At 47.5% G+C, this 21,181-nt stretch overlaps 1 protein-coding gene across 2 annotated transcripts; it reads left to right on the top strand.

Annotated features, from left to right (window-relative positions):
- Positions 1 to 8,234: 8,234 nt before the first annotated feature.
- MEST (mesoderm specific transcript) lies at positions 8,235 to 21,155 on the top strand. 2 transcript variants are annotated; one of them, XM_053657085.1, is made up of 13 exons: positions 8,236 to 8,473; positions 9,411 to 9,530; positions 11,664 to 11,818; positions 13,841 to 13,920; positions 14,301 to 14,378; positions 14,504 to 14,640; positions 14,812 to 14,870; positions 15,875 to 15,915; positions 16,467 to 16,537; positions 16,781 to 16,882; positions 17,929 to 18,005; positions 18,807 to 18,870; positions 19,757 to 21,155. In XM_053657085.1, exons 3-13 carry the CDS (start codon positions 11,665 to 11,667, stop codon positions 19,872 to 19,874), a joined length of 981 nt encoding a protein of 326 aa, XP_053513060.1. In that variant the 5' UTR covers positions 8,236 to 8,473; positions 9,411 to 9,530; position 11,664; the 3' UTR covers positions 19,875 to 21,155. The 2 variants fall into 2 exon arrangements, with proteins under 2 accessions (XP_037021775.1, XP_053513060.1); XM_037165880.2 differs by lacking the exon at positions 9,411 to 9,530 and having other exon boundaries at positions 8,235 to 8,473.
- The last annotated feature ends 26 nt before the right edge of the window (positions 21,156 to 21,181 follow it).

Raw genomic sequence — 21,181 nt, 5'->3', positions numbered from 1 at the left:
GCTGCTCGCAGGCATCCATCTCTCTCCCCACTGGCATTCAGGGGCCAGCCAGGAAAGTCGGGGGGCAGAGCTGGTGTGAGCACTAGGGAGTAAACAGCGCTCTGAGGGCCCTTCCTGAAAGGCATTCAAACTCAAATTTAAAGCTAACAAGCAAACAAAGCACAATCAACAAATCTTCCTGTCGACCACATTTGTCCCTGAGGCAATGCGCTGTATCTGGATCTTCCCAGGCATTTTTAACACACACACAAATCTATCAATGCTGTAAACATAAATATAGAGGTTTAGCTATGTGGGCTTGGTGTGTTTTTACACAACTAGAATTATAATACACATCCTGTTCTGAATGTTGCTTTTTCATGTGCACCGAGAAGTTAAATTTCCAACCCCCCCCCCCAAAAAAAAATACAGCATTGTTCCTCCTCGGACATGTGGGAGGGAGTATTCATTTATATAAATACATTTGGCAAAGTGGAATCGTCTGGTCAATTTTGATAGCTAATACCAAAGGGGCCTCCAAAAAAGTTTGTTCTTCCAACAGTGTTCCTCTGTTTGATCTTTACCACTTTTTTCCTCTGTGTGTTTCATTAATTATTCCTATCAGAACGCTGCACTCGTTTCGCTGGTCCGGAATGAACTATCCATGGAAAGTTTCTTCAGTGTGTTTACTGAAGCACGGGAGGCGCGTGAATGTGTTTTGCCTACGTATAAAGTTAATGGCCTGTGGTAAAGAATGTGGCCGTTCCAGCAGCCTTCCATGTCACTTGGCTTGAGAAACACTGGGTCAGTGTGCTAGACACCTAGCACGGGCTCGGAGGGAAAAGGGGGGCCTTCGGGGGCAGCGCCCGCCACGCGGGATGATGGCCGCGCGGAGCCCTTCCCTCTGGCTCAGGGCACACACCTCACCCGTCTGTGCCCCACCGTCCTCCTCGGCGGCCTGGGGGAGGAGGGTGTATTTTCCCCGTCCAGAGTCTCTCTCATCCCAGATGGACTGCCGGGAGGAGCTGGAACTTCCTTTGAGTCCTGGGCCACAGCAGGACTAAGCTTCCTAAACACCAGTCACTTCCCCACCACCTCCACCCTCTCGTGTCGTCTTGGTGAAAGTCGTGCTCCTTCGCTCAATGGCCAAGACCCCATCGCTGTGCCAGAGGCAAACAAATGCTTGGAATAGTGAAGACTCTTTAAACATAGAGGAAGTACTAAGGAATAGAGCCCGGAGTGGTAAAACATTTGCCAACAAATAAAATGTTTCTGCAGAAGTTAGGTGGTGGTGCTCTGGTTTAATGAAATGCTCGTTCCTCGGTCATGCCATCTCTCGATGCTCTGTTTTTCCTGCACCCCTTATTCCCCGGCAGATGCCCCACCCCTCCCCCTCTGGGAACTCCCAGAGACTTTTGTCTAGCTGTGTTATTCATTTGTCACATTGCTTTCCAGCTTATGTGTTTATGTCTGCAACTGGATTGCGAGCTATTGAAGTTCTTAACAGCCACGACAACAGCATTAATGCGGTGCTTTGCCGTGTGCCGGGCGCTCTCCTAAGAAGTTTGCACGTGTCGGCTCACTCACACTCACAACACCCTGGTACCCCAATCTCTGGCAACTTTCCGAACATCCTGCGGTGATTTTTTTCAGTTAAGATTTCTTTTCCCCCACTTATCCAGAAGGGTTTTTTTTTTTAGAAAATCTACCTGTTATTGCTTTACAATATATCAGTTTCTGCATAAAAATATTCATAACATTCATATTATAAGAACATATTATAAGATAACAGGGTTGTTTTGTTTGGTCTTCTATACCATTCATTTAAATTAGAACATTCTATTTCCATCCAGTAGCGTAGAATAGCTATGAGTTTTTCCCTTTAAAAAAAAAATAAATGAACTCTGTAAGCATGAATGCTGTTAAAAATGATGTTATTTTTTTGAATATTTAATTCTGCAAACCTTTTTGATGACCAGCTACACGGACGGACACATCTGGGTCCCAGTCACGGCTGCACACTCTACCGGCTTGGCATCCGCGGGCGAGCTCCTTCGTCTTTCAGTGTCTTGTCATTGGTACAATTAGGATGATAATAGTCCTTCTTTTATAGAGTTATCAGAATTAAATCATGTAATGGACATAAGGAGTTTAATACAGAGCGATCAACGAATGTGTTTTATTCATTCTTATCACCATTATTACAACATGCAGGGTTGGCACAAGGGGCTCAGAGATGAAAAAGATGCAGTTTGTCCTCAAGGAGTTCGGCAGTGTGGCAGGAGAGCCCAGGCAGACACAATCGTCACCGCACTTCAGTGTGGTCAGTGAGGCCGTTGCATTGTGTACGAGGACAGAGACAGGACAGAGGGAGGGACTGTTTCTGGAGGAAGCTTTCAGGGAAGGCTTGCAAGAGGACAATGGTAACTAAGTCGAGTTTTGAGGAATGAATTTTTTAATAGCCAAAGTAGGGAAGAACGTATATTCGGTAGGGGAGAAGGACATGTGTAACAGCAGGGAAATGGGAAAATACATGGTGTTTGGGGAGGAATTACAAGCAGTCACGTTTGGTCAGATTATGAAGTTTTGGGGGGTGGCCCAGTTCAGGTGGTAAAAACAAAAATTCTAGGGGAAGGCAAGGACCAGATTTGGAAATGTTTTGCATGCCAAGCTAAAGAGCTTACAGTTAGTATTGGCAATAGAGGGTCAGTAAAGAGTTTCAAGAAGAAAGGGATGTGATCTATTTGCATTTTAGAAAAGGGCCCCAGCAGGGCAAAAAGTGCTGGGAATGGAGGGGAGCAAGATGTTTATTCTCATTATCCAAATTTTTTACTAAGACACTGCCTGCTGTTTCATGCCCTTTGCAATAGGTGGTGCTGATGCCCGGTGGGAGAAGGTGGCCTTGAGTGTTGGATTTGAGGGTGATAGACAGGTTGCAGAGCTGAGGTGACAACGTTCTAGCCTGGAGCCAGGTGTTTGGCGGCTTGGCTGGATCTTCCCTGGGCACTAAGGTCTCCTAAACATGGCGTCTGATACTCCAGATCCTACCTGAATCAGGTACCAGGTGGACTGGGAACGAATCACCCTGGCCACACCTGGGGCATGTGACCAGTGTGTGAGGAACACGCATCTCCTGGGGGCTATGTTTGGAGTGCTCAGGGCCGAGGAGGGCGCGAGTGTTAGCTGGGGCTGCAGGACAATGCCGTGTCCGTGGGTGGCTGCACAGGATGTGAATACCACGGGGGGGAGGGGAGGGGAGGTCCTGGGTCACTGTTTCCCAAACCTTGGGGTCAGATGAGAACCCAAAAGTCCCCAAACCCTCCCCCAAGACTTGACTTCCCCACAACTTTTAGCCATTCCATTGGCCGGCTTAATCACCTCTCCAGGGAATGGGGACTCGACTGCTGGGGCGGCTGTGCCTTCCCACGTGGGTTTAGCCGTGGGGTGGTTGGGAAGGTCTCAGGCACAAGGGTCTGGGCCAGTGTGGAAAAGCGGCCGCATAACACTGAGTGGGTGGTTTCTGTTGGGCGTTGGGGCAAAAAGCGTGGGTGCTGCCCCCCACTCCCCGCCCGCGAGCTGGGTAGTAATGAGATCCCGGACAGAGCGCTGCACTAGTGGTGTGGATGGGGGGTCCTGGGGGCACGGGCAGAGGACAGACAGCTGAGGAAGGTGTGAGGTGACGGTGATGGCAATCCAGCAAAAGCAAAACACCTGCTGCTGGGCTGATTCCTCTGGGGTGGAGGAATAACCGGGAAACCAGTTTAAAAACAGCAAACCAGAGTCGTGCGCCCCAGGAAGCGCGGGGAGGCGCTATTTCCTAGAGCGCCACGGTGAGCCCCAGAGATTACAGGCATGAAAGAACAAAGAGCTACAACGATACAAGACATGGTTGTTGTTGTTTTTTTCGGAACCTTTCAACTTGCTTCTTTGCGTGAGCATATAAAATGCACTCTAGACGTGGAGCAGTGAAACACCACCAGGTGGGGGGTTATGGGCTGTGCCCGTAAGGTAGAGCGTGCCCAATAACACCGTGATCTAGAGAAATGACTGTCATCGAGGTTCCTCCGAGCTGGTTGCTGGGCTGTCCCGCTCCGTGGCTGCGCTCCTCTTCCGCTCATCTTCGCGCTCTTTGCAGCCAAGACTTTAAACCAAAAAATGAACCTGAAGAGGAGGTAAGACACCAGTTTGGGGATATACTGGTTAAATTTGGTTGAGAGGGAGGTTGATGTGATGGTAGTAATAGTTTCTTCAATTTGTCTTGCCCTCAGCATGGAACAGCATGCTGTCCAGAGAGCTCTGAGCTGCGGGACAACCAGGGAAGACCTGAGTGTGGATTTGACCTTTCAGTAGAGGGGCTCACCCCGGCCAAGTTCCAGTTATTTCCCGGAGCCCTAGTTTCTATCAGATGAGAAGGGACCTTCAGGGTCATTCACGCACTCATCTGGAGCTTGCCTGTCATAGGGTTACCCAGCCCCAAAGTGACAGGGAACTTGTCATGTCCCCAAATGGCTGAGCCACCCAGTCTCTCTAGACAGCCCTGACTTGGAAAATTCTTTATGTTGAACCGACATCTGTTTGTCTGCAATCGGCACTCATTGGAGCCATACAGAATGAAATGTCTAACGCTGCTTCCACAAATATTTGAGGACTGCGAACACATTTCCTTCTTCCACTTACTCCACAAGGCTTCTTTTCTTCCAACTAAACATGCACGGTTATTTTAAACAGGGAGGCAGTGTGGGGCAGTGGAAAGAACGTGAGCTTCAAAGCCAGGCGCGCTGTGCTCAGTTCCCCGTCCCTCTGCAGACTACCAGTTAGTGCTGTGAGCTGCTGTATCCTCTCTGAAAAAGGTGGAAGTAATACTCATCTAACCAAGTTATTGTGAGAATCAGGGATAAATTGGATAACTCAGGGATAAATTAAGCTGTAGTAGCAGCTTAAAATATGAGGACTTTTACACATTCATTGACATAATTTGCAACGCATTTTAATTGATCTTCTCTGAACGAATTCCTGTTTGTTTATGTGTCTCTTTAATGTCTGCTCTGTAGAGCAGAATAAAATACTTATTATGAGGTCTAACCAGCAGAATAGAGTAGGATTAGTTTATGCTGGGTACCTCTCTAATTACAGTCCACAACCTACAATGGCTTTTTTGGAAACATATCACATATACCCACATCAACTGAAACCCTAAGTCTCTTTAACACGCGCTGCTGTTCAACCAAGTTGAAATTCCCATCTTGAATTTCTTTAGTTTATTTGAATTGGTAATTATGGCTCCTGAAAGTGGCAGTCCCAGTGCTGTCCTGTTGTCTCTGTCAGTTTCCTTGTGCTTATCAACATATGGGTCTCAAACAGGGCTTAGAAAAATATGATTCTTGAACCCATGGTCCCAGCCCCGCTGATTTCCTACTGCTGCGGTACATCGGTGAGCTAGTGAATGCCAAGCTCTCTTTGCTGATTTTTTGTCTTATTTTGTGGGACTGTCTTGGAACTGGAACATAACAGGAACCTACGATAAGCTACCGGTTGAGGGAATGCTGGTGCTTCTGAGGTCGGTCAAGTGTGACGTCAGTAGCCAACGTTTTGAAAGGGCGCGCTGAGAAGGAAGGAGTCGGGGGACTGGCTTTGGATTTGCATGCGGGTGCCTGTTTGCTCAGACGTTCGGAGGGTTTCGCCATTTGAGGAAGCTTGTCTTTGGAAGTTAGGCAGGCGCTCTTACAAAATTCATGACTCCTCCGGCTCCTGAGGCCTATCGCTAGCATTTTCTCTCTCGACTTTTTCAAAGCAAATTCCTGCCTTTAGCCAAGCTGATCTCTACCTGGTGTCCTCTGCCTGTTTTGGACTCCTAGTGTCTGCACCAGTGGTTCTTCTGGACAGGACTGTTTGGGGTCCGAGTCCTTGCCAACCTCCATCTCTCCTTTTCCAGGGAAGATCTTCCTAGCCATTTTGTCCAGGCGGGTTTTTCTTGAGCGTTAGACTTAGAATTCCCATTGTCTCCAAGAGGTTTTTTTGGCCCCCCTCTGCCCAGGTCTGCCCTCCTGTTCTGTGTGGATGGACATATTCCCTCTCTTTCAGAATCAGATCTTTTGTGAGCACTCAGTCCATTAAATACAAAATTGCCTTCATCTTGGATGCGGGTGCTTCTGGCGTGGGGCCAGTGAAAATGAAGAATTGTTTGTAGGATTCATACTTCCCATTGACAATAAATATGAAAAAGTGTAATGCAAATGTTGTTACTATTGTTGTCTTAGTTAAAATTGGGAAGCCTTTACTCTTTTGAAAGGACCGATTTAAATTTTTGCAAAGTAATTCAATCCTTTAAAGGTGGTGCTTAGTTAAAATAGGTAATCCTCCATTTGTACAGGGACTAATTTAAATTTTGTTAAGTAACCAATTAAGGGCATAAAGGGTTTAAACCCATCTGTGGCTTTTCATTTTCTTTAGGGCAAATTCCAAACTCCTTCAGATGAAACACTCTTTCTAGCCTAAATTTTTTTCGGTCAGCGCCCCAGCCCAAAGGAATGGCAGTTTTCCCCAAAGGTTGTGCGGTCCTGTGCCTCCCGTGCTTTGCGAAGGCGGTCCCCTCTGGTTGGAATGCTCTTTGTCTCTCTGGTAAATGTCTATTCATCATTCAAGACAACCCTTTCCCTTCCCCCCTCCCCTTAATTACTTCCTCCTCTGTGCACCCTCAAATTCTTGTACTTACTCATGCAGTATTTATTAGGGGCCTGCTTTGTGGCCGGCACTGTGGCGGGCTCTGGGGACACAAAAGTTGAATAATACTTGGGTTCAGCCTTTGAGGGCCTTACATATTTGGGGGAGGGGGCCAATCTGTCACAAGATGTGGCCAGGAAATTAAAGGGAAAATTTAACATCGGTTCTCGTGTGTCTTCCCCACCGAATGGTCAGCCTCTTGCTCTGGGGCAGGGGCCAATTCTCGTCCACATTTGTGTCCCTGCCTCTTAGCAGATTGTAGGTGCTAAGTAAGCATTCGTTTCATGACCCCCTTAATGGGACACCAGTAGAAGTGTACCTTGGATTGAGCCACACGTTTTGATGACATGCTCATAGATGGTGGTTTCTCCCAGGTGTGGATGGTGGCCCTCGCTCCCTGGTGCACTGTGAGGAGGGGTGAGCTCTGCTGGGCCGGCCTTTGACAGTAGCGCTGGTCTGCGCTCTGGCCTGAGTGGCAGGTAGGCGCGAGAGAAGAGAGACCTGCAGCGCCCCTGCTGGAGACAGCCAGCAGCGCTCAGGCTGCCTGGCTTGCTCGCAGCCTGCATGCGTTCCTCAGAATTTCAATTTACAGCCAGCAAATGAACACAGACACTGTGATTCTCTACGCTTTTATTTTCAAAGGCGTAATAGATGCCTTTTAAACGATTATGGATGAAGAAAAAAAAATCCTTCCCCCTTTTCTGTACCACTGGGGCCCTTGCATTGTGAATTTAATCTTACATAAAGGGGAACTTTGGTCTCATAACTGTGATGATCATTAATTCTGGAGCGGAACGGGTCTTTTTCTGGGAGCGGGTGCCACGGGAGGGCTGTGGCTGGGCTCTGGTACAAGGCCCATGTCGCGCTGCTGCAAAGGAAACGTGCCCAGTGGCAGAGCAAGAGACTTAAGCGTTCTGCTAGTTATGACCTTTTAGATCCGAAGCAGCCGTCCCAGTAATCAGGCGACTATTTTGGTGGTACCTTCAGCAAAGCTTGTCGTTCCCTACCCACTTGTTTGTGCCCTTACCCACAGTTAGGGATCTAGGAGAGGTGGGGCATTCATGGATCACTGCTTCGAATTGGGCACTCGCGTAGTTCAGAACCCACACCTTGGGATTGGAGCCGGAAGCGAGCAGGTGCCACACCTGAGGTCTAATCGCCCTTTTGGGGGCTGCGGGGTGGTGGGAGAGGGCATTGGGTGGTCTAAGGGGACGGTTAGGATTTCAGGGATCTGTTGTCTTTTCCGGTGGCATTAACTTGCCAGAAGAGCTTCTGCTATAGAACCTGGAGCCCAGGGTTGGGGGCCGCGAGGGAGCAGCAGGGCGCTAGCGGGGGTCAACGCCCTGAAGGTGCCCCCTAGAGGAGCTTCTGAGAGAGCAATACACTGTCTCCGCAGCAGCAGCAACGGGGGCTGTAGGGAGAGAGAGAGGGAGGGAGGGAGGGAGGGAGGGACGCCGCGGTGGGAGGGACACTGCGGCGCTGTGGGCGGGCCAGGGGCGGGGCGCGGGTGGTCTCTAAAAGACCGTGCCCACTGGCTCTGCGCTGCCGCGGCAACCAGCACAGCTCGGCGCCTCCTCTGCGGCAGTCGCGCCTCGCGCAGTGCCGCAGCACACGCCTGAGTGGCGGATCGCTGCTTGCCGCGGCCGGCGCCACCCTCGCGGGCTGTGGCTGCCCTGCGTGGCTGCGGGCGCCTCGGCGCCCCTGTGCTCCGAGTCGGTGCACGGTACGGCATGGGATAAGACGCAGCCATGGTGCGCCGAGATCGCCTCCGCAGGTGGGTGCGCGCTGCCGCTGCTAGGGGGTGTGGCCGGTTCTCGGCCGCCGTCCGGCACCGGGGTGCTGGCCGGTGGGTGGATACTCGCGTGTCCGAGCTTGGGGTGCCGGACCGCAATTCCCGCAGTGGAGGGAAAAACCCCATGGGGGCCTGGGCGGCGGGCCCTCGGGCTTTATCTCCTTGGGAGGGAATGTCATTTCTGCCCGCAGTAGAAGTCGGAATCTCCGATTTAGGATTTCTGGAACCCTGGCGCGTCACCCTGGCGCTATTTAACATTTTTTAGACCCCAGCAATATCCTAGCGCAACTAAGGATTTCTAGACCCTGGTTTCGCCTCTGATGCGCTCTAGGATTTTTAGACCCCAGCATCGTTCTGATGTAATTTGCGATTTCTAGACACCCACATTGCACTAGCGTGATTTAGGGTTTCTGAACCCTGGCTTCACTCAGATGCGATTTAGGATTTTTAGACCCCAGCGTCGCCCTGGCGCCATTTAGGATTTTTAGACCGCAGCGTCGCCCTGGTGCGATTTAGGATTTTTAGACCGCAGCGTCGCCCTGGTGCGATTTAGGATTTTTAGACCCTGGCGTCGCCGTGGCGCGGTTTAGAATTTTTAGACCCGGGCGTCACCCTGGCGCAATTTAGGGTTTTTAGACCCCGGCGGCGCGCAGCGCGGTTTAGGATTTTTAGACCGTGGTGTCGCCGTGGTGCGATCTCAGAATTGTAGACTCGGTTTTCATCTCCGTGCGATTTAAGATTTTAACACCGGTTATCACCTGGCACAATTGAGGATTTTCAGCCCCCCCTGTTGCCTTAGCGTGATTTAGAATTTCAAGACTCCGGTATTGCGGTGTTGTGACTAGGATTTCATGACCTAGGTATTGCTGTGGCGCAATTTAGGATTTCTAGACCTGGGTTTTACCTTGGCGCGATTTAGGATTTCAAGATTCCGGTATTGCTGTGGCGCAGTTTAGGATTTGAAGTCCCTGGTGTTGCCGTGGCGTGAGTTACTGCATAGGTGTGACTAGAACTTGCATTTCGCTTATTTTCACCGAGCGTAAGTATTTTTGAGATTTCAGTAACACAAAGTGAGAATGATGATGTGACCAGTCGTCACGTTACATATGAATCGTTGGTATTGGTTTACAAAGTAGTTCCTGGGCTCAAGAAATGCTGGAAGGTGGGCAGGTTTGGTGATACTAAACAGATTTTTCCCATTTACAAGCTGAAGAAATCAGGGCTGGGAAAGGTTAATTTCCAGAAGGTTCGTACTGGGGTTTGCCATATTCTCTTGACTCATTGCTCCTCAAATCATGGAGATTTTGGTCAAAAATGCTGAATCCATTTTGCTTACCAACGTCCCTATTAAAAAATCCTAAAACGCCCTTAGGGGTATTTTCCCTGAGATGATAAAGACAGAAAACGGCTCCCTAGGGGGTGGCCTCTGGCTTTCTTACCGTAAAGGGGAAGGTGTGAAAGGTAGGGTGTCCAGAAAGAGTATGGACGTCCCCCCGCCCCCAACACACACTGGGCGGGGGTGGTCCTGCTCGCTCCTTTAGTAACCCCTCCCTGGCTCTCTGCTGAGTCATTGCAGATAGGAGGCTGCTGGAACCTGAATGAAGAAAGGAGAAGCGGGGGATAAGGCGTGATGATATGCGACCCGAGAATGCATGAGCTGTAGTACACTGGACAGATAGCTCTGAGAAATCGACGATCTAAACCTAATGCTATTGTCACCTCAGCTTTCAAAGAGACAGTGCGGATGTCGCCTGGTACTATTGTGGGGTGAAAATTGAGATATAATCAGCACATCCCAGACATTTTTGGAATCACTTTCTAGTATTACTTTGAAAGGTAGAATCAAATCACCCACAGGTATGTCAGTGGGGAAGAAAGACCGCTGTAGTGGTACCTAAAAAAGAGGCAAAAGAGCTTATATTCTTTAAGGGATGTGGTTGTTTTAGCACTAAAATAATCACTTGGTGATGGGCAGGGACTGTGGCCAACTAGAGGGAATATGGTGGAAGGGGTGTGTTCAGACACAGAGCGGTTTCCACCAGGGCTTCGACCGTTCATTTCTTATAGATTTTTTCTTTTAATTTTAGTTTCAGATGGTATTTCAACTACTGGCTATTTGAGAGAACTTCCATTCTAATGCTGATTCTTTCCCTGGTGGCTATCAGGAGTGATAAGATAGAAGCTGGGGGAACTATTTCTAATCACCATGTAGCACTCATTGTTATTAAGGACAGATTAGCCTGGACCTTTGAAGTCCTGGTCACTGGAGGGTTGGCTGTGCAAACCATACTGTCCTTGCAATGGCAAAATCAATTCCCAGGTGTTGTACATGACCCCCGCCTTACTTTTTTTGGGGGGGGGTGAGAAGGGAGTCCTAAGAAATTAAATAAATGGCAGTTTCCTAAAGAGGCTGCTAAGAAAAGCAGAACTAAAACCTGCTGCCCTGACCTCTCCAGAGAATAGACATTCAGGGTCACAACAAGGCAACTTATGTTGGCAACAGAGCGCACCCAGCTTCCTACTTTCACGCACTGTGCACCCAGAGCGGTTTCTCAACACAGTCCAGGTAGTAGTACTGAAGGGGGCTTCAGGGGGGCCAGTGGGGGCGGAGGGATAGATGTGAAAAAATCGAGAGCGGATCTCTGCTGAAGGTCACGTGATGTTACTATGCCCTCACAGAGATACATGTACGTTTTAAAACATTAGTTAAAAGACACATAACACTTGCCTGGTGGTGGCAGAGCTTTCAGACTACGTGGGAGGGCAGTTATTTTTTTCCCCCCAGGAAGCCCTGGTCAAAGCCAGTGGAGGGGGCACCGCAGCCCCTCCCCAGTCCCCTTCCTTCCACTTCACAAGGAAACCTCTCCAGGTCTTAGGAACAGCGCGGGGGGAGGGGCTGAGGGTTAAAGTGGGGAGAAAGGGAGGAAGAGTATACATTAAAATGTTTTTTTTTTCCCCCTGAAAATTAGAATGGTGAGCAAATATGGCGATTGCTGTTGCCGTAACAGGTGGAGGTGCTCTTATGTTCTCCTTGGAACATTTTCGGCCCTGGTTTGTATCCTAGGAGGTCACCGCATGGCACAGCAATTTCCCGCCCTATTTCACCAGCTCAGGGCTTCTCGACATGTCCAGTGTCACCTGACTGCTTACCTGGTCTCTGATTTCCCCACAGGATGAGGGAGTGGTGGGTGCAGGTGGGGCTGTTGGCGGTGCCCCTGCTTGCCGCCTATCTCCATATCCCGCCGCCCCAGCTCTCCCCTGCTCTCCACTCCTGGAAGTCATCAGGCAAATTCTTCACCTATAAGGGACTGCGCATCTTCTACCAAGGTAAGGACAGGACAGTTGGAGCAGCCCGCATGTGTGGGCCCCCAGGGGCCCACTGCAGTGCGCATTCTGTGTCCATTGGTCTCTGTTGGCCCTCAGTGATGGAGGGAACACCCCCCTTTTCTGGGAAGGGGGCTTGAAAATACTAAACCCCTCTTAACAGATGGAAAACCCAAAGAAAACTTGCCCTTGCCGGACGACTCAGGTAGTTGGAGCATTGCCCCGTAACCAAAAGATCATGGGGTCATTGTCAGGGCACGTATGGGGCAGACAATTGATGCTTCTGTCTCTCTCCCTTCCCTTCTTTCTCAAATCACTAAGCATGTCCTCAGGTGAGGATTTAAAAAAAAAAAAAAACATCGAGAGGGAGGGGCTGGTGGAATTGAGAGTCCAGCCTGTAGAACTGACATGTTCAGCATCCATATTTTTGTAGCCCAATTTGTATTGGTGTTTTGTGCGGAGCAGCCTAGCGCTGAGCAGGGCAGACACTGTTTAAAGCTGCCATCGGTCCTGTTCCCCCCACAAATTCCTGATTTCATTTTTTTTGTTTTTTATAAAGATTGTTATATGCATAACCGTGATTGAAGTCTTTTCTGCCTTTGTATAAATTAATTTGCTAATGATAATTATTGTTATGACTGCTACTTATCAAGTAATTACCATGTGCTAGACATTGAATTATATTTTCAGTCTTTATCATTTCATGTAATCTCTCTAACAGTACTTGGAGATAGGTGCCATTAACCTCATTTTTACAGGTAAAGAACCTGAGAAAGGAATAGGAAAAGATTTCTTTTGGGCGGGAGTCAAGAGCAATAACGAAAAATGTTTGTCATAAAACCGTTTTTCATTATTGCTCCTGACCTCCTCTCATTTGCTATATTCAATTAAGTAAGTATATAATTTTCTTTATGTTGGCCATTTAGGTTGCTTCCAGTTTTTCAATGTTTTAGTTAATGTCAAAGTGAAATCTTTACATATGTTTATTTTATCCTTAAATTTTCAAACCATATTATTTGTAAATAGAACAATTTTATTTTAGTGGATTCTAAGAACAAGACTTGTAGGCAAAAATCTATAGAATTTTAAATTGCTTCTAAATTATTTTGCAAACCTTATTTTTGAATTCTCACACCATTTGCAGTATTTGAACATACCAGTTTTAATCTAGTAATTAGCAACACATTCTACTCTAGCCCCGATCAGTGTTGCTCAGGTAGTTGGGCGTTGTCCCACAAAGGGAAAAGTCGCCTGTTTGATTCCCAGTGATGGCACATGCCTGGGTTGCGGGTTCAGTCCCCTGTCGGGACATGTATGAGAGGTAACTGATCGATGTTTCTCTCCCTCTCTAAAAAAATAGTCTTAAAAAAAAGACATTCTACTATTTAACTGCTTGGATAATTTACAAGATGGTTTACCCATTAAAAAATGTTCATGTATGTATTGATTAATAATATCTTATAGTTGTTAGGATTTTTGCAGTAGTTTGAGCATGATGCTTTCAGTACTGGATTTTGATGCTTATCTCCTCTGTGGGAAATTACAGTGTGGGACAAACAGTATTAATTACAGTACTCACAAGGTTGAGGGAGAGTTGCTATATTTAAGAGAAGTTTTGTGAGGCCATTAATGATAAGGTGCAAAGAATCTGTAGTTTATATATATTATGATTGTATATACATTTAACTGTATAATTAAACTGAAAGTTTAATTTTAGTATGAAAAGCAATGTATATATTAATAATACACAATGGGAGAAATGCTTAAAAAAAAAAAACCTCAGTGAAATTAAGCAAACTCCCTTTAAGTATTTTCATAGAAAGTGTGCTATTTATAATTTTTTTTTGATATACAGATTTTTAAAAAATGCCTGTTTTATCTAAAGCAGTAAGCTTGAGTTTTGAAAAGAAACCTACTTTTAAATTTCACTAACTTGGGCAGGATTTCTTGTCCTTTACCTAGTTTTGGTATCATCGAGGCTGTTTCCGTAGGGCCTGGCTAATGGCTGTCTCTCCTTCTCCCCAGACTCCGTGGGTGTGGTTGGAAGTCCGGAGATAGTGGTGCTTCTGCATGGCTTCCCAACATCCAGCTACGACTGGTACAAGGTAATGAACTCAGACTTCCTAGGTCCTACTGTCTTTAAAAATCCCAAATCAAGGATTTCGTTGTGAGCAGCAAAAGGTTCTCGTACATTTGAACTGGTTTTCATTTATGGTAAGGGAGTGAGAAACTGGCAGTGTGGGAAGGGTCCTTGCCAAGCTGAAAATGCTGGCGTCTCTCCCTCAGTAGAGACGAATTACTAGGAACACAGCACTTTGCAAGGGGCTCATCTGCGGCCAGCAATGGTTTCCTGCGGAGCCCTCCCTGCCCCCCGCCCACTAGAGCCTATTTATTAGGCTGAGGAAGGGATGAAACCCATATGCTGTTGAGGTGGGAGGGGAAGGGCCGAATGAAAAAGTCCAAATCATCTCTTTCTTTCTTGTAGATTTGGGAAGGACTGACACTGAGGTTCCATCGAGTGATTGCCCTCGATTTCTTAGGCTTCGGCTTTAGTGACAAACCGGTAAGCAGCATCTGGACGGGACCAGGTCAACAAGGGCCGGGGGTGGACGAGACGGAGGGGTGAGGGCGGCAGGCAGACCTGCGCTCCTGACTGCATGCCCTGCACGTGCGCTCTCCTCCCCTCAGAGACCACACCACTACTCCATATTCGAGCAGGCCAGCATCGTGGAGGCCCTGCTGCGGCATCTGGGGCTTCAGAACCGCAGGGTCAACCTTTTGACTCACGATTATGGAGACATCGTCGCTCAGGAACTTCTCTATAGGTCAGTGAGGCCACGGACCTGTGTACTAGTCCCAGGGCTTGCTCATTTCAAGTGCCGGGACAAGTAAACTGTTCTGGGTTCTTCGTAGCCCTTTGCCTCTTGGAAGCTTGTCTTCAGCCGCCGCCCTGGTGCCGGTCCACTCAGTCAGACGCATTTGCCTCCTGTTTTTAGGTTCAAGCAGAATCGATCGGGTCGGCTCACCATAAAGAGTCTCTGTCTGTCAAATGGAGGTAATTGCCCTGGCGGTGGGTGGAAGGTGACATGGGCACGTTTAGGTATCAGTGACATCTACATGGTAATCTGATGGCACTGGGAACGGACACCGGTTAACCGGGGACCTTTACCTTTGTTGTGCCCCGAATAGCTCAGGTAGTCTGATGAGGTAATATTGACCCTTTCTCAAGATGTTTTTAAGTCTTAAAAAAAAAAAAAGAAAAAAAAGAAAAGGATTACAAAGTAAACTGACTAGAAGGAAATTTGGTTAATAAAAAGCTGTGTTACAAGCACAATACTGTGCTTTTTACACAGGTCTCGTAACAACGAGCAGCCGCACAGCGGTGAGGAGTGTAAATGCCCCACAACAACTGCAGTGGGTGTGAAAATCCAAGGTGAAGCCACAGGTGCTTCTAGTGCTGCTGTGGTTTTGTGATCTCTTAACTGATGGCCACGCCAAGTTTCAGTTAGAAATCAAGTGTTCACTTGACTACAAGACCGTTTGGAGCTGTTTCTTTCTCTTAGCCTGCCGTGGATCTTGACTTCTAAATCCAGGAACCTCTGAAGGTCCCCTGAATACACAAGGGCCGATGGGGAGAGAAGTCTGTGTCATTTACAAGCGTTGCTTATGGCTTTCTCCCGTTAAGTCTGGGAAAAAATGGCACAGGAAAAATCTAGGTTTGGAGGGGTGGTTTTTGGACCTACGTTTCCTGAAAAATCTCTGGTTTCTTTGGCTGCCTCAAAATCAGCACTGTCTGTTCCCGTAGACATTGTGTTTCCTGTTGCTCTACCTGTACAATCTGGAAAGTAATCCCAGTGGGATATGATTTGACCTGTTAAACACAGAATTGCACAGAGAAGGAATTAGATGACAGTACTCAGTTTTTATTTGCAATTTGTTTTTTAGCAGCGAAGGACCCAAAGGTGACAGTGAGTAGGGCGGATGGTTTCCAGTCACCAGCCTACATTTGCGGTAAAGGTGTCAGAAAATGACTAACATTAGTCTCTTCTTTTCCTACAGGTATATTTCCTGAGACTCATCGTCCTCTACTTCTCCAAAAGGTTGGCCACTCTACTGGCTAGATCATTAGTTCTTAAGATTTCTAATGACAGAAATAGTGCCAGGACCTTTCAAAGGGTCGTTTCTGCTGCAAAAGGCTGTAGTTAAAATCCTGCTCATCAGTCTATATTAATGAAGTTAGTTTTTTCCTTTTTATGCAAATAAAGCAGCAGCAGTGGCCCCCACCTAAAGCCTAATACTTTCTGAGAATGAGAGATCAACAAATGTTTGGAGAAATGCAGCTACGAGAAGGTTTGTGCCATCAGCTTGATGTTGGAACAAGCAGGGACCCTAGTCTAAAGCTGAATATACCAGCTAAAAATCTTAGGGATTTCGTGACGTGTAGCAATGTAATCTTAAAAGGAATTAGAAGTAGGTATGCTGTCCATCAGAGACGCATAGGCGTAGGCAAAACAAAAAAAGAAAAGCCAGTGACCGAACCTGTCAGTAGGAGACTCGGCTAAAGTGTTTTTCTTAGTTTTTGGCATAAAACTTCTTTTGCGGCTGGGTGTCTTTCTCTCTGGATTCCTGACTTTTACTTATTTACCTGTAGCTGCTCAAAGACGGAGGTGTGCTGTCGCCCATCCTCACACGGCTGATGAACTTCTTTGTGTTCTCTCGAGGGTAAGTCGTTGTCGGGGACTGATCTCCTGCCCGGGAACAGCGCAGTGAAAGGCTGCTGCCGTTAAAGTTCTGCGCAAAATCCTAGGGTTTGATATTTTAAAGCAAAGGTGTTGGCCACTTGCCAGGGAAGGAGTAGAAGGAGTTCATGAATCAGTTCAGGGTCCCACTGCGTGACCTGAGGTTCCAGTCACCTTCGACACTGCGTTCTTCTCACATGTCTCTCTGCGGTTTGGACTCTTTCAGCCTCACCCCGGTCTTCGGGCCGTACACCCGGCCGTCTGAGAGCGAGCTGTGGGACATGTGGGCAGGGATACGCAACAATGACGGGAACTTGGTTATCGACAGGTGAGAGAACTTCGCTTCAGTTTCCAGACAGGCTGTTTGTGGAAGCCGGGGAATGGGGGGGTTGCTTGCTCTGTTCTGGCTGGCTCTGCCATCTCATGGGAAGGTTGGTTATGACTCAGTGAAGGCGCACGAAAAAAAGCCACGCTCCGAGAGGAAAGACACGGCCAGTTGGTTCACATGCTGCTTTCACAGAGGGACCTAGACATGGTGACATCCATAAGGACTCGAGATGAGGCCCTGGCCTTTGCCAGCTGGGTCCCTGGAGCCTCCACTGCTGTCACGGATGGCTTTGCTGGAAACTGGGAGGGAGAGAGGGCCATCCCCCCCTCCCCCAACCCCCACGGGATCCCAGAGATTCATTTTAAAGTAAAAAATTACAAAACAAACCCTCTTTTAAAATTCCCACGTACTTTTCCAAAACACAAGCACCACTTCTAAGAGGTGCCAGTTGAGGTCTGTAACTCCCGGAGTTTCCAGGCAGAGTAACTAGACTATGTGAGTTCGAGTTCTAGAACGTGGCTGGGGCGTCTTAGCGCTGTGGGAGGAGAACTTCTCCACTTCATCTGTGATCAGACGAAGAGCAGAGACTATAGCTTTGTGCGTGTGCTCTTCTACAGCTAGAATTTTAGAAGTGGATGTCAAGTTAGAGATCATGTAGTTCAGTCCTCTTAAACAGGAAGAAGGTGGTCAAACGATGTGTTTAGACCTTTGAGTTACAGAGCTAATTACTGTGGGAGGCACAATTCGAACCTGGGCTTTTCGCTACACGTAACCCAAACTAATTTGCAGCCTTCCTAGATCTCATTTCCTGTTTCACAGGCACAGAGAAACATTAATTTTTATGTGGACAGCAGGCCGATCACTGCCGTAGGTACCTGGGGGTTAACAGAGATGGCTGAATGCAGAGGGCTAATCCCAGGAGCGCTGAGTTGCTTCTGGATTAAGAAAACGTATTGTGTTCCCTTGAAGCTCATGTCAGGCCTTTGCATCCCTCTCACAGTAAAGGTTTCCTGTTCTACTCCTGCTGACTTACCTGTGCGGTGTAGTCTCTTACAGTACATCAATCAGAGGAAGAAGTTCAGAAGACGCTGGGTGGGAGCTCTGGCCTCTGTAACTATTCCTAGTGAGTATTTCTATACTACATTTTGATAGAAAAACTGAGGGACTCTGGGGTTAAAATAATCGCCGGACTCAGCATCTAAAAATATAACAAAGACAGCAAGCTAAATTTGAATTTCAGAAACACAACATACTTTTGGGGGGTGGGCAAAGTATGTGCTGTGCAATATTCGGGGCATACTGATGGTAGGAAAAAAATCCTTTCAAATTGAACTGGTCAGCCTTCCTGGGAGCTGGCGAACCTCCCCACATCTGGCATGCCAGCGACATGCCCCAGAGTGAAGCCTACAGACCCCTGTGAAACTGCTCAGGTAGCCGCTCTCCGTGCTGGGCCCTGCCAGCGGCCATGGTGAATGCCCAATTCTGGGACGCGGGAGGCTGTTTAGATCAGTAGTCAAGAGGCTACAGGTGGTTTTTGCTCATTTGTCTCTTCATTCTTACAGATTGAAACGGGAAAAAAATTCAGTGCTATGTCTCATACATAATATTGTAGTTAGTACTGAGAAAATAGTTGACTTCAGGTGTGAAGGGCCAGTTATTACTGGAGAGAGAGACTTCAAGAGTGACAGCACCCTGGGTTTACAGAGAAAGCTGCAGGGCTGTTTATAGAAGAAAATGGCCCAAATGGACTCAGCTCTCAGCCTATTCTCAGAAGTTTCTTAGAACCTACTTATTGACAGAAGCTAAATTTTCTATCATAAAACAGTTTCTTTAAAGAAAACATTTTTTTTTTGGAGGGGTAATTTTAGCGTGGGGGTAGAGCAGGTAAGAGCTGTGAGTAATTTGTGCCTCTTCCCTTTCCTAGTTCATTTCATCTACGGGCCCCTGGACCCGGTGAACCCCTACCCGGAGTTTTTGGAGCTGTACAGGTGAGTCTCCCTCGGCTCTCGCCACTATCACTGGCCTCACTGGCTGTTCATCCAGTGAGGAAACACACAGTCAAGGATGAGCTGGGGAAACTTACTCTCACATGAATGTAAAGATCAGGAAATTGTTACACATTCTCTCCATTCATATAACCTGTTTCTCACTGTCACGGTTACTACGCATTCCTAGGTGCACAGGTAAGAAAACACTGTCATGTGAACTGAGGAGTGGGAGTGCGTTCAGGTCACAGGACATGCTGGCTCTGGTTGACTGGAAAGCCAGCTCTTCAGCCTCAGCTGAGCAACTGCAGGGAGAGCTGAGAACAGCTGAGCAACTGCAGGGAGAGCTGAGAAGAGCTCACTGTGGGAGGGGCCTCCTCATCGGTGGTTACTGTCTCTAGGTGTTTACTCGGAAGGTTGGAAATTGAAATCTTAACTGACTTTGTCACACGAGACTGTTCCACACCTTCATCTGGCCTAGTAGAAACAGCCCAGTAGTAAATAGCTGGCATTTCATGTTCCATAAGATACCCTTGCTCATCACCTCCCAGGGTTAAGGAAGATCTTTTGTTGTCTTTACTGGGACAGTGGTCCGCTTGTTTGATGCCTCATGCTTCTCTAAGGAGCTCGAAGTCACCCCACTCTGACATGTGTTTCAAGTTGTTGTCTGTTGGATTGTGGACATTTCAAACCCAGTGTGTATATGTCATACATGGGGCTGGCAAGCTCATCTGCCCAAGGTACAATTCCAAAGGAGAAGCTGAATAAGCTCTTGCTGGTCCCTCCAGTGTGGTATATCCACAGGGGCACTCACTGGGACTGCCCACTGGCTTACCTCCCCCCCTCCCTGCAGCCTCAAGTTCACCTCCATGCTGTTCTCTTCCACTAGGAAAACGCTGCCGCGGTCCACAGTGTCGATTCTGGATGACCACATTAGCCACTACCCACAGCTAGAGGATCCCATGGGCTTCTTGAATGCATATATGGGCTTCATCAACTCCTTCTGAGCTGGAGAGAGTAGCTTCCCTGTATTATCTCCCCCGTTCCCTTACCTGCTGTGTATTCCACTTAGAAAGAAATGCCCAAAAGAGGTCCTGGCCACCAAACACTCTTCTCTCACAAAGGTCCACCTGACGCACACTGGTGAACAGCACACAGTGAAAAGCCAGTAGACGCTCCGACCGAGCAAACAGTCCACCTCCCGTTCCTCTGACATCCGATCAATGTATGGACTTGCCTGTGCGTGGTTAGGAAATTCCATTGAGCACTCCTACTCACGGTTGCAGACAGACAGACAGTCTTTTGCACAAAAGTCTTGGCATTTCTGTGGACTTGGCTGAAGCATTTAGGAGTGCCAGTGTCTGGCCAAGGTCCAGTGTGAGTCTTACAGTAACAGTAAAGGACAAGGAGGCAGCGCCTGCCCACCTCTCCCTGGGCGGCTTTAAGGGCCCTCGCTTTCCTACGTTTCCTGAGCAGCACAGCTTCCAGGGAGCTGAGTCTCCCTTGTCCTAACTTTGAATTAGTTTCATCAGTTGCATCTAATTATAGACATTGTGTTAAGATAGATTATTGTTTAAATAATGCAGTATTCTAAGACTTTTGTTTAAATGATGCAGTATTCTAAGTGTACTTTGAAACTATGATTTACTTACATGTATTATGTATATTTTAGGAGGGTACTAAACCAGCAGACACTTACTCTGGCAGAATAGTGACCCTTTTTAAACACAGTTAACTTCTGAATAAGTTGAACTCAATCCAGACTATTTACAAAATTTCTTAAAAATCACAGGACATTAAAGACCAACAGCTGAATAAGTAGAACTCAATCCAAACTATTTACAAAATTTCTTAAAAATCACAGGACATTAAAGACCAACAGCATCTATGCCAGAGGTTTACTGTTGTTAGCCAATTTTAACAGCAAATAACAGTCTGACTCTCATACCTCAGTGCTTTGAAGCGTGTCCCTCCTGCACTAGCGTGGAGGGGAAGGGAGCGTCGCACAGTCCAAGTGACCGTGCTGAGTGGACACTGATTTCTGATCGCCCAGCTCCTCCCTGGTTGTCCCAGAGAGGCCGCCTCACGTAGCTCCTCAATTCCTGTACTTTACAGACAGGAAAGTTCCAGAAACTTTGAGAGCAATTCTGAAAGGCCTATGAACAAATGGTGCTGAATCCTTTTTTCTTTTTAAAGCCACAGTTTTCATTGTTTAGGTCCAAACAGTATTATTAAGTGATTATTTTAAATTCTTCTTTTTAAAATTAGCAACTTCAAGTATAACAACTGAAAGTGGAATAAGTGTTTATTTTCT

Source organism: Artibeus jamaicensis, unplaced genomic scaffold (genome assembly GCF_021234435.1).
Source record: "Artibeus jamaicensis isolate MK-2021 breed Jamaican fruit bat unplaced genomic scaffold, CSHL_Jam_final scaffold_3307, whole genome shotgun sequence".
NCBI lineage: Eukaryota > Metazoa > Chordata > Mammalia > Chiroptera > Phyllostomidae > Artibeus > Artibeus jamaicensis.
This window is presented reverse-complemented; position numbering and strand designations above follow the sequence as displayed.